The 13,839-nt window shown below is 34.3% G+C and overlaps 1 protein-coding gene across 9 annotated transcripts in view; it reads right to left on the reverse strand.

The window, feature by feature from the left end:
- ATG4C (autophagy related 4C cysteine peptidase) overlaps window positions 1-13,839 on the reverse strand; it is a 99,512-nt gene that overhangs the window by 57,871 nt on the left and 27,802 nt on the right. For 5 of the 9 annotated variants that reach the window (XM_061121707.1, XM_061121709.1, XM_061121714.1 and 2 more), the window contains 2 exons: window positions 12,437-12,575; window positions 1,888-1,971 (listed from right to left, as the gene is read on the reverse strand). In XM_061121707.1, the coding sequence (XP_060977690.1) occupies window positions 1,888-1,971; window positions 12,437-12,518 (166 nt within the window). In that variant the 5' untranslated portion in view covers window positions 12,519-12,575. The remainder of the gene's footprint in view (window positions 1-1,887; window positions 1,972-12,436; window positions 12,576-13,839) is intronic. The other 4 variants (XM_061121712.1, XM_061121711.1, XM_061121708.1 and 1 more) reach the window with 1 other exon arrangement.

The raw sequence follows: 13,839 nt of genomic DNA on the forward strand, positions 1-13,839 counted from the left end.
TGATCAAAATAATACTGATTGGAAGGATCATTTGGATTTATATACCATGAACATTGACATAACAATGCACAGCATGATATCAAACTCTGGGAAAGAAAAACTGCATAATATAAGTTTGTAGTTCAGGAAAGGTAGCAATATAAATTTAAAACCTGGAAAGAGCAGGACAGACTTTGCATAAAGTAATATAATCATATTAAGATTATAATCTTATAAGAATCTTATACTTATTTATCATCATAAATTAATTCATTGCAGATAACTCAGAGGGAAGCAAAATAAAACTATTGTGATTGGAAGACACCACTTTCTAAGCACTTAGATCTGTAAGGCAGATTGCCAACACCTTCAAACTGAAAGGGAATTGAAACAACTGAACAAAACTGTCCACTAGATAAATATCAATAAATAATGAGATGAGTGACTATGGTTAAAGTAATTTGACTAAAATCCTTAGCAGAACAGAAGAACTATTAGAAAATATTTACATAATAGAAGATGATAATTAAAAAATCAAGAATTTAAGTGGGAATGTGATCCATCAGAACTAGATTGGAACAACTATTATAAACTGATGGCTCTATAAGAAAAACAGAAAAAATATTTATCTTCTCTGGCTCTGTCCACTCAAGTGGCCTGGGGCAATGTCATCTCCACAATGAAACCTTTTTCTACACAAGAAACCAGAGTTCATTGGGAATGGCTGGTTTCAAATATGAGGCCGAAAAGTATAAAGTGGGCATGGCACACCTACTTATGGAAGAAAATAGGACATTTCCAAAAATTAATTAGCATTTGTTCAAAGATAAGCCAATCTAAAAGAAATTTCCACTGGCTAACAATTTGAATACCATAAGAAGATTACTGGTGGAGACTGACCAATGCACAGTATAGAATCTAAAAACCTATGAGACCATAATGACATACAAAGAAAGAAAAGATTAGCATTAAAATATTTCAAATGTGATAAACAGAATGTTATATTTCTATTGAGCCTACTTAAATCTACCTTGTAGGCTTGTTGTGACAATTAAAGACATTTCTCAAAGAGTTTGGCATGATGCTTGACACATAGCAGGCACTCAATAAAGGGTATAAATTATTAAAAGAAAATATATGATAATTACAGAAAGAATGAGTATACGTGAGAATTCAGAAACATCAAATACAGTAAACAATTTCAGAAATTGGAGCATCCTTACAAACTGGAAAACTTACCATTTTTAGGTTAACTAAAAGGTGTACTTGTAATTATTATCATATACTTTAAAATTATCAGAGAATTTGATAAAAAAAATCAAGATATCAATTCAAATAATATTTATTTAGCACTCATACTGTAAGTCCAAAACTATAAGGGAATATAATAAATGGGGTACAATGGTATGAACTTTAATTTCAAGGAATTTACAAGAAACTCAAACCACATGGCAGTTTTTATGTAACATATTTTATGTGTTAGGAATCAGCATAGTTAACCTTCTATCCATATTTTATGTGTTACATAAAATACAGGTTCTTAAAAGATATATGCCAAAATATATGCATAAAAAGTAGAATGCATATTGCCAGGGGCTGAAAGAAAGAGAGGAATGAGGAGTTACTGTTTAATGGGTACCGAATTCAGTGTTACAAGATGAAGAGCTCTATAGATGAATGGTAATGATAGTAACACAACATTATGAATGTATTTAATACCACTGAACTGTACACTTAAAAATGAGATGGCAAATTTTGTGTTATATGTATTTTACCACAATAAAAATAATTGGAAGTAAAAAACAAAAGAAATATGTCAAAGGTAGATTAATCTAGAAATAAAATAATGAAAACAACACAGTGAGTTTCTACAAAGATTTTTAAATGGATTACAAGTTTAGCACTTACCTTCATATTTAAAATGGTAACACTTTCCAAGTAATAATACAGGAGAATTTCTACTAAAATATGTCTTCGTTTTCAACACCCAACCTAAATGAGACAGAGAAAGACAGTTTTGCAATTAAGGGATTTCAAACTAAAAGTTTAGCAGCATTTTCTTTTATTTCATTTCAAATCACTAATTCTCAATACAGATGTACATCTTTTACAAGTGGAGCAAAAATATGTTGACAATGAACTGAAAATACAGGGCACTTACATTAAATATTTTCAAATAAAACTAAGTATTTTAACCACATTCTATCCACTTAAAGACCATGACAGAGAAAACATTTTAGTTTTAATTTATTTTCAAACAAGTCACAATGTTCTCACGGTATAAACATTAAACGTTAAAAATTCTACCTCAGTTTCCTTGACATCAACCATCTTCCAAAAGGCAATAAGTGTTACCAATTTCTTGTATTTCCTTCCATTTTAGATAACTTAAAAGTTTAAAATATTTGAACATTCCAATGAAGTAATTTAGGGATAACATCACAGAGTACACTAAAGCTGCTGCCACTAAGTCACTCCAGTCATGTCCGACTCTGTGCAACCCCACAGACGGCAGCCCACCAGGCTCCTCTGTCCTTGCGATTCTCCAGGCAAGAATACTGGAGTGGGTTGCCATTTCCTTCTCCAGTGCATGAAAGGGAAAAGTGAAAGTGAAGTCGCTCAGTTGTGTCCAACTTTTAGTGGCCCCATGGACTGTAGCCTACCAGGCTCCCCTGTCCATGGGATCTTCCAGGCAAGAGTACTGGAGTGGGTTGCCGTTTCCTCCTCCCAGAGTATACTAGTGCTTATGATAAAAGTGGACCTCTGAAGTTTCCTAGGGAAATCTGTTTTAACACCATCATTTCAGCTTAATGAGGATTTCTGAAAGTGATATACAAAGTTTTCAGACATTTTCATCTCAATTTTCCACCTCCCAAACCAAATCCTCAATCCTCAACTTTTAGCTGCAAACTCTAACTCTTTCAATTTTCTTCCTACTAAACTGTTTATATCTAAAAGGTACTATCCTTTTGACTTTTTATGATGTCATTAATATTCTCAATTTCCTAAGAAAAGCACTTGCCCATTACATTCCTGAATATTCCCAAGTATATGAAATTCCTGAGAGATAATGTAGCCTTAAAAAGCAGCTCCTAAAATGTAAGAACATAGAAACAGAATCTAAAATTGGGAGTCAAGACTAGGTCTAGTCTCAAGCAGACCAGCATTTATATTTAACACAGTTGTTACAAATTTTAAATGAGTGACTTTTATGAAAGTGCTTCCTTAAAGACTATAACACAAATAAGTACAAAGAACAAGTACATTAAAATATGTATTTATAATAAAAATCATAAAAGTATCTGAGTTTGGTACTGAAACAGAGAGAATGGAAAGTCAAATACACTGATTAGACTTTGGATTACTGCAGTACTCCCCCAAATGGCTTCTCTGTCATCAGTCTTTCCCCATGCTAGCATATGCCACTTATCCCTGCCAAATTAATCTCCCTGTGGCTCAGCTTTGATTAGGTAACTCATCTACTCATCTGCTCAAAAACCAACCTCAATGACTCATTAACCTAACAGATTTATAATGAACTTCTCTGTGATACTAAAGACTTTCTTCAACATGATACAAATTACCTTTAGAGCTATCTTTTCCACTAATTTTCATCTATACTCAAAGCGGACTTTACTATTTGGTTCATATTATTCCATGACAAAACTATCCTCCCCAATATCAGCCCATTTCAATCCATTTAAATCTTCTTCTAATTCAAACATGCAGTTTTTGTTGTTCCCAATTTACGAGTGTTATTAGTACCATGCTAGAATGATTTTAACCCCCAAACCAGTAACAATTCCCCCCTCCCCAAAAGGCAATATTTTCAAAGTAAGTCCTGAGAACTTCATAAAAACAACCTTAAAAATAAACAAAAAGCCTTTAAGGAGGACTTCTCTGTCCCTATGCTTTACCTTCAACCTACACCTTTTTACCAGTCACCAGTCTTTCCAAAAGAAAGAAAAGTGAATCTGAGTCAGGGTCTGAGGCTCTGCAATGATACACATTTTACATAAGCCATAAGTTACAGTGCACAAAGAGAGTAGTTGTCTCCTAACAGTCAGGCCTAGAATTGACATAGCCTCCTTTCTCATTCTATTGGCTGACGTAAGACACAGGACAGCCCAGATTCAAATGAGAAAAAAAGACAACACGAAATGTGATTCACTGAGGACTGTCTTAAGAGAGTCACCATAAACAAAATGTTACCCAAAAACCTACAGTCCATTAAGCTAGCAATTACAAAATCATAAATAAAGCTTTAAAAGATGAAAACAAGTCAAAGAACATAGAAACAGTAGAGATGATAATGATTTTCTGGAGGAACAGAAATCATGAAGGATGATTTAGAAGAAGTATGAATTATTTAATATTTTAAAAAGGAAATCAAGTTTATATACCTCAAAAAGTCATGTAAATAAGGGGGGAGGAAAGCAAAAATTAAACATTTTTTCAAGAAAGTAAGGTTCAGTCATTTAAAATGTAAGTGTTATGCCATTTCTAGTTCTGTCTTCATATCATAATACTGACATTGATTAAAAAAAATAATCCTAAATTATATTCAGTGTATCCAGAGAACAGCAAGAATAGGGAGCCAAGGGAGGCTGGACTTGAAAACAAGTTTCAAGACTTATCTACATATGTGACCTTGAATATGTCAATCTCTGTTTTCTAATTTACAAAAAAAAGAGAACCTTAAAAAGATAGGAGATTTAAATCTCAGAAAGATATCTAACTCAGAAAGATATGAGATTTAATTGATAAGGTACATAAGCTATAACATACTAGTGGGTGCTCAATCAATTTCAGTCCTTCTTCACTACATAATGATCAAGGGATCAATCCAAGAAGACATAACAATTGTAAATAGTTATGCATACAACATAAGAGCACCTCAATACACAAGGCAAACACCAACAAACATAAAAGGGGAAACTGACAGCAATACAATAATAGTAGGGGACTTTAACACCTCACTTACACCAATGGGCAGATCATCAAAACAGAAAATTAATAAGGAAACACAAGCTTTAAAATGACACATTCGACCAGATGAACCTAATTAATATCTTCAGGACATTCCATCCAAATGCAGAAAAATATACTTTCTTCTCAAGTGCACATGGAACATTCTCCAAGACAGACCACATCATGGGTCACAAATCAAGTCTCAGTAAACTTAAGAAAACTGAAACCAATCATCTTTTCTGACCACAATGCCTAGATAAAAATTACAGAAAAAAAAACTTAAAACACAAACACATGGAGATTAAACAACACATTTCCAAATAATCAACTAGTCACTGAAGAAATAAAAAGGGAAATCAAAGAATTCCTAGAAACAAATGACAATGAAAACACAGTGACTCAAAACCTGTGGGATGCAGCAAAAGCAGTTCTAAGAGGGAAATTTATAGCAATATAATCCAATCTCAAGAAACAAGAAAAACACCAAATAGACAACACAACTTGATGCTGGAAAAAGAAGAACAAAAAAACCCCAAAGTTAGTAGAAGGAAATAAATTATAAAGATTAGAGAAGAAATAAATGAAAAAGCAATGAAGGAAACAATAACAAAGATTAATGAAACTAAAAGCTGGTTATTCAAGAAGATAAATAAAATTGACAAATCATTAGCCAAACTTATCAAGAAAAAAAGGGAGAAGAATCAAATTAACAAAACTAGAAATTAAAAAGGAGAGGTTACAACAGACAACACAACAATACAAAGGATCGTAAGAGACTATTATAAGCAATTTTATGCCAATAAAATGGACAATCTGAAAGAAATGAACAGATTCTTAGACAAGTTCAACCTTCCAAGACTGAACCAGAAAGAAATCGAAATTATGAAAAGGCCAATCACAAGCACTGAAATCGAAACTGTGATCAAAAATCTCCCCAAAAAACAGAAGCCCAGGGCCAGATGGCTTCACAGGTGAATTCCATGAAACATTCAGAGAAGAGCTGATGCCTTCCTTCTCAAACTTCAAAAAAATTGCAGAGAAAGGAACACTGTCAAACTCATTCTACAAGGCTACCATCACCTTGATACCAAAACCAGATAAAGATATCACAAAAAAAGAGAAAGTTATAGGCCAATATCACTGATGAACATAGATGCAAAAATCCTCAACAGATTCAAACATCATACACCACAACACATTCAAAAGATCATACACCATGATCAAGTTGGGTTTATCCCAGGGATGCAAGGATTCTTCAATATACACAAATCAATATGATACATCATATTAACAAACTGAAAGATAAAAACAATATAATCTCAATATTTGCAGAAAAAGCTTTTGACAAAATTGATAAAAATTATTCAAAAAATGGGCACAAAAGGAATCTACCCCAACACAATAAAGGCCATATATGATAAACCCACAGCAAACATTAATCTCAATGGTGAAAAACTGAAGAGGCATTTCCTCTAGATCAGAAATAAGACAAGAGTGCCCACTCTTGCCAGTATTATTCAACATAGGTTTGGAAGTCCTAGCCATAGCAATCAGAGAAGAAAAAGAAATAAAAGGAATCCAAATTGGAAAAGAAGTAAAATTCTCACTGTTTGCAGATAACATGAACTACACACAGAAAACCCTAAAATAGTGTCAGAAAATTGCTAGAGCTAATCAGTGAATTCAGTAAAGTTATAGGAAACAAAATCAATACCCAGAAATCACTTGTGTTCCTATACACTAACAATGAAAAGTCAGAAAGAGAAATTAAGGAAGCAATTCCATTTACCATTGTAACCAAAAGAATAAAATACCTAGGAATAAACCTAAGGAGACAAAAGAGCTATATACAGAAAACTATAAGACACTGATGAAAGAAATCTAAGATGACATAAACAATGAAGAGATATTCCATGTTCTTGGGTTAGAAGAATCAATATTGTGAAAATGACTATACTACCAAAAACAATCCCTATCAAATTACCGATGGCATTTTTCACAGAATTAAAACAAAAAAAAAAATGCATAATTCATACGGAAATACAAAAGACCCCAAATAGCCAAAGCAATCTTGAGAAATAAGAATGAAGTTCGAGGAATCAACCTTCCTAACTTCAGACTATACAGCAAAGCTTCAGTCATCAAGACAGTATGGTACTGGCACAAAATAAAAAGAAATATAGACCAATGGAACAAGACAAAAGCCCAGAGATAAACCTATGCACCTATGGGCACCTTATCTTTGACAAAGAAGGCAAGAATATACAATGGAGAAAAGATAGGGTCTTCAATAAGTGGTGCTGGGAAACTGGACAGTCACATGTAAAAGAATGAAATTAGAACATTTCCTAATACCATATACAAAGATAAACTCAAAATGGATTAAAGACCTAAATGTAAGACCAGAAACTATAAAACTCTTAGAGGAAAACATAGGCAGAACACTCTATGACACAAATCACAGCAAGGTCCTCTATGACTCATCTCCCTTGAGTAGAATGGAAATTAAAACAAAAATAAACAAGTGGGGGCTAATTAAACATAAAAACATTTGCACAGCAAAGGAAGCTATAAACAAGCTGAAAAGATAATCCTCAGAATGAGAGAAAATAATAGCAAATGAAACAACTGACAAAGGATTAATTTCCAAAATACACAAGCAGCTTGTGCCACTCAGTACCAGAGAAACAAACAACCCAATCAAAAAGTGGGGAGGAGACCTAAACAGACATTTCTACAAAGACATACAGATGGCTAATAAGCACATGAAAAAATGCTCAATATCGCTCATTATTACAGAAATGCAAATCAAAACTACAATGAGGTATCATCTCACACTGATCAGAATGGCCATCATCAAAAAATCTACAATAAATGCTGGAGAGGATGTGGAGAAAAGGGAACCCTCTTGCATTGTTGGTGGGACTATAAATTAATATAGCCACTATGGAGGACAGTATGAGACTCCTTAAAAAACTAGGACTAAAACTACCATATGACCCAATAATCCTACTATTGGGTATATGCCCTGAGGAAACCAGAACTGAAAAAGACAAATGTACCCCATCTACACATGTTCATTGCAGCACTATTTACAATAGCTAGGACATGGAATTAACCTAGATATCCAACGACAGATGAATGGACAAAGAAGCCGTGGTACATATATACAATGGAATATTACTCGGCCATAGAAAGGAATGCATGTGTCAGTTCTAATCGGGTGGAAATCAGAAAGAGAAAAACAAATATCATATATTAACACATATATACAGTATCTAGAAAGATGGTACCAATGAACCTATTTCTAGGGCAGCAATGGAGACGCAGACATAGAAAACAGACTAATAGTCACAGCAAAGGAATGGGGAAGGTCGAGATGCACGGAGAGAGTAGCATGGAAACATACACACTACCATACCTGAAACAGAGAGCCAGTGGGAATTTGCTGGATGACTCAGGGCACTCCAACAGGGTGCTCTGTGACAACCGAGAGGGATGAGATGGGATGGGAGGTATGAGAGAGGTTCAAGGAGGGGACACCTACGGCTGATTCATGGTGATGTACGGCAGAAACCAACACAATACAGTAAAGCAATTATCCTTCACTTAAAAATAAATGAATTCAAAAAACTGTTTTAGTACTTCTTAAACCACACATCGGAGAAGGCAATGGCACCCCACTCCAGTACTGTTGCCTGGAAAAATCCCATGGATGGAGGAGCCTGGAGGAGTCCACGGGCTCGCTAGGAGTTGGACACAGCTGAGCGACTTCACTTTCACTTTTCCCTTTCATGCCTTGGAGAAGGAAATGGCAATCCACTCCAGTATTCTTGCCTGGAGAATCCCAGGGATGGGGGAGCATGGTGGGCTGCGGTCTATGGGGTCGCCCAGAGTCGGACACGACTGAAGTGACTTAGCAGCAAACCACACATGGTAAAGAACCCATGTGCCAGTGCAGGAGACATAAGAGACAGAGGTTCAATCCCTGGGTCAGGAAGATCCCCTGGAGGACAACATGGAAACCCACTCCAGTATTCTTGCCTGGAGAATCCCACAAACAGAGGAGGCTGGTGGGCTACAGTCCACAGGATCGCAGAGTTAGACATGACTGAAGTGACTTGGCATGCACACAAACCACCCATACAATACAAACTCTAAGCCAGGAATACATATTAAACATTTTAGAATAATTTTCATCAATAAAATCAAACTAAAATACTATTCTATAACTTAAAACTATCTAGAACATGTGACTGCTCAGTCATTAAGTGGTGTCCAACTCTTTGCAACCCCATGGACTGTAGCCTGCCAGGCTCCTCTGTCCATGGGATTTCCCAGGCAAGAATACTGGGGTGAGTTGCCATGTCCTTCTCCAGAACACGTAGTTACCCTGAACATTCTGTTCTTCAGAGATTAGGGATTACCATAATCTTGCTATACCCACTTAATATCTAGATAGGGAAAGCTACGCATATGTAAATAATAGTTTAAATAACAATCCCAAGGATACTGCTAAAATGTGTTAGTACCAGTATGATAATTTCCAGACCTTATAAATGAAATCTTCATCACCTAACCTAACCATCAGATTAAATGACTGAAAAGAATGTAAATCTCTATTTGCAGATGACATGAGCTTACACAGAAAATCCTCTAAAATCCACAAAAACCAATTAGAACTAATAAAGGAGATCAAATTTACAAGACACACGATCAAATCACAAAAAAATCAATTGTATTTCTATATACTAACAAAGAATATTAAAAGAAATTAAGAAGACAATTCATTTTAAAATAGCATTGAAGGACTTCCCCAATGGTCCAGTGGTTATGACTCTGCTTTCCAATGCAAGGGATGAGGATTCAATCCCTGTTCAGGAAACTAAGATCCCACATGCTGCAAGGTGTAGCCAAAAATTGGAAAAAAATTAAAAATAAAATAGCATTGAAAAGAATAAAATACTTAGGAATAACTTTAACAAAAGAAGTGTAAGACTTACACACAGAAAACTACAAAATGTCATGGAAAGAAATTAAAAATCTAAATAAGTGTAGAGACATCCCATGTCCATGAATTGGAAGACTTAATACGGAAATATTCTGTTAATATGTCAATACTCTGAAAATTGATCTACAGATTCACTAAAATCTATATAAAAGTCTTAGCTGAATTTCTTGCAGAATTGATAAGATGATCAAAAATTCATAGGGAAAATGCATGGGATCCAAAATAGTTAAAACAATCTTGGAAAAGAAGAGCAAAGTTAGAGGAATCATACTCTAGCTTTACAAACTCTAATTCACAAACAGTTAAACTTATCAAAAGAATGTTCTATTGACATAAGAACAAACGTACAGATTAATGGAATAGAATTGAGTGTCCAGAAATAAACCCTTTACATCTATGCTCAACTGACTTTAGATAAGGGTGGCAAGACCATTCAATGGGAAAAGAATATTCTTTTAAACAAATGGTGCTGTGACAACTAGATAGCCACATACAAAGAATGAAGTAGGACTTCTACCTCACATCACACACAAAATTAACTCAAAATGGATCAAAGACCCAAACAGAAGAGCTAAAAAGAAAAAATATCTTTAAAAATAGGTGTAAATCTTCATGATCTTGATTTAATCAACATTTCTTAAATACAGCATCAAAAGCATAAGCAACAAAGAAAAAAATAGGCAAAGTGGACCTCATCAAAATCAAAGTTTTATGCTTCAGTGGACACTATTAAGAAAGTGAAAAGACAATTTAAGAATGTGAAAAAATATCTGCAAATCATATTTTTGCTGAGGGATTTTCATCTAGAATACATAAAGAACACTTAGAACCCAGTAACAAGAAGACAACCCAATCTTAAGATGTGTAAAAAATTAAATGGACATATCTTCAAAGAATACATACAAATGGCTAATAAACACATGATAAGACACTTACCTTCATACAGTCAGCAGGGAAATGCAAATCAAACTTACAGTGAGATATTTCACACTCACTAAAATGGGTCTAATTTAAAAGATGGACATTAACAAGTACTGCTGAGGATATAGAGAAATTTAAACCTTCAAACATTGCTGCAGGAATGTATAATGGTCCAAACAGTTTGGTAGTTCCTTAAAAAGTTAAACTTTGAGTTAGTATATGATCCAGTAATTTTACTCCTAGGTGTATATCCAAGAGAACTGAAACTAAGTTTACACAAGAACTTGTATACAATATTCACAGCAGTACTATTCATATGGCCAAAAGGCAGAAATAACCCAAATGTCTATCAACTAATGAGTGAGTAAAGAAAATGGCATATATCCATAAGGTGAAATAGTATTCAACCATATAAGAGAATGAGGTATTGATACATACATGCAACAACATGGATGAACTTTGAAAACACTGTGCTAAGTGAAAGGAGTCAGAAACAAAAGACCACAAGTTATATGATAGCATTTATATGAAAAGTCCAGAATAGGCAAATCTATAGAGGCAGAAAATAGCATGGTGGATGTCAGGGATTGAAGAGAGATGGGGAAGAATAGGGAGTATTCTTATACCGCTAATGGGTATAGGGCAACTTTGAGGGGTGATAAAAATGTTCTGGAGTTAGTGATGATGGTTGTACATTTCTGTGAATATACTAAAAAAACCACTGAATTATACACTCTAAAAGGGTAAATTTTAGTAGCAAATGATTTATCTCAAATTTTCAAAATATTACTGTCTATTGAATCTTCAAAATGCAATATTAAGTTATTACCAAGTTTTAACTGTCTAAATAGCTAGCTGGCCATGACTTCCAGTGAATCAGGAGCCAATAGCCAATTGTGTTTTACCTGAGTTTGCATTGCCTATGGGTTTTACTAAATTTTTCCATTTCTATTTTATGGATATGAACTTCTTCCTGTTGATACTAATTCTCTGAGTATTTCTCCATCTTTGAAAGATTCTTCATCACCAGTTTGTTTCCAGTCTGAAGTAGGCTTCAAAACAACCATATGATCCTTACCGAATTTGTATGCAAACCAAGAATAACTAAGTTATAAGTAAGTGTCTGAGTGTGCTCCTAGAAGAAAGTTATATGTATCAGAGTATGAACTTTATATGGTCTGCTTTGTGTGAAAGACATCTATTTTGCTTGGTTCCTCGTTCAGACACGAGGCTGCCTGAAACTGAGTCTGAAAAACTGAGGTAATATCCATTACCTGAATAAATTATATCTGCTTTGGAATTTTCTTTTTTAAAGGACCACATGATATGCCTGAGTTTCTAAGCAATATTTATGAGAAATTTTGGCTCTTTCTTCAGGAAGTATCCTTATATACTTTGTAACTGAAATATATACAGAATATATTATATGTTATTCCTTACAGAAATATTTCATTTGAGGAAAATCTCAGCAATTGTTACTGACTGAATAAGGGAGATAATACATATCTTCAAATATTTCTTTGGATTATATAATTTTCAAATCATGATACTTACTATATTTCATGTTGTTCCAAGCAGATATAAATTTAGTTTTCAGCTTATCGACATCATCTGTTCCTGTGGCCTCCATATTCATATTCTAAAGAAAAAGCCATCACTTGATTGCATTCTTCTGTAAATTTAGTCTTCTGCTCTGACGTAAAGAAAAAGTTAAAGAAAAATAAGTTATGAGTACATATTCTATGGTGTAATACCTGCTAAAGTTACTTAAGCGATTAAATACAATTTGAACTGGAAATGAGCAAACAAATTTTTCATTTTACAGACTAAAATATAATATATTCTACACATATTTCAATTACAAAATATATTTAATGCCAAATATACAACAATAAAAATTATCACACAAGAGACTTCCCTGGTGGTCCAGTGACTAAGACTTCATGCTCCCAATACAGGGGGCCCAGGTTCAATCCCTGGTCAGGGAACTAGATCCCACATGCCACAACTAACAGTTTGCATGCCACAATGAAGATCTAAGACGAGGCACAGCCAAAATAAATAATAATAAATGAATAAATGTTTTAAAAAGTTATCACACAAATCCAAACAATAACTCCCCACAGATACACACAATTAAAAACAATAATAGTAATACAACTCAGTTTTGGTGAGGCTATCCAAGATTTGTTTCTTTTGTAATTAGAGAAGGTGATCTGAAATCATAAGAAATGATAATTACCATCATAACGGAGACTTCCACTTGTATTAAATCACTGCTTTCATATAAAGTCTAATCATTTTTTTAATTAAGGCATTTTCTGTATTTCCTATATATCCTTCTTACAGCAGCATTTTTTAAAAAAATAGAAAGACTTAAATTTGCAAGAGACAATGTTTTCTTATTCTAAAACAAGAATAAATGTAGCTTATATGTATTTGTTTTTTAAATGACTTGATGGAAAATTGAGATATGTTATAAGTAATCTGAAAGAGGAACAAATTATTACTGAAAATACTCCAGTTTATTTGTAATAATTCACAGACAGTTTTCTTTTCAAGAAAAGAATGCAGGGGCTTCCCTAGTAGCTCAGTGGTAAAGAATCTGCCTGCCAAAGCAGGAGACACAGGTTTGACCCCTGGTCTGGGAATATCCCACATACCCAGGAGCAACTAAGCCCGTCCACCACAACTACTTGGCCTGTGCTCTGGAGCTCAGGAGCTGCACTCACTGAGTTCACATGCCTCAACTACTAAAGCCTGCAGCCCCTAGAGCCCACGCTCCACAACAGGAGAGGTCACCACAGTGAGAAGTCCACACACTGCGAAAAAGAGCAGTCCCCACTCTCCATAGCTTAAACCTGCATGCAGCAACGAAGATCCAGTACGACCAAAAAAAAAAAAAATTATAAAAGAAAAGGGAAGGAATGCCACATAGAACATTATCCTTTCAGAGT

Source organism: Dama dama, chromosome 20, assembly GCF_033118175.1.
Source record: "Dama dama isolate Ldn47 chromosome 20, ASM3311817v1, whole genome shotgun sequence".
NCBI lineage: Eukaryota > Metazoa > Chordata > Mammalia > Artiodactyla > Cervidae > Dama > Dama dama.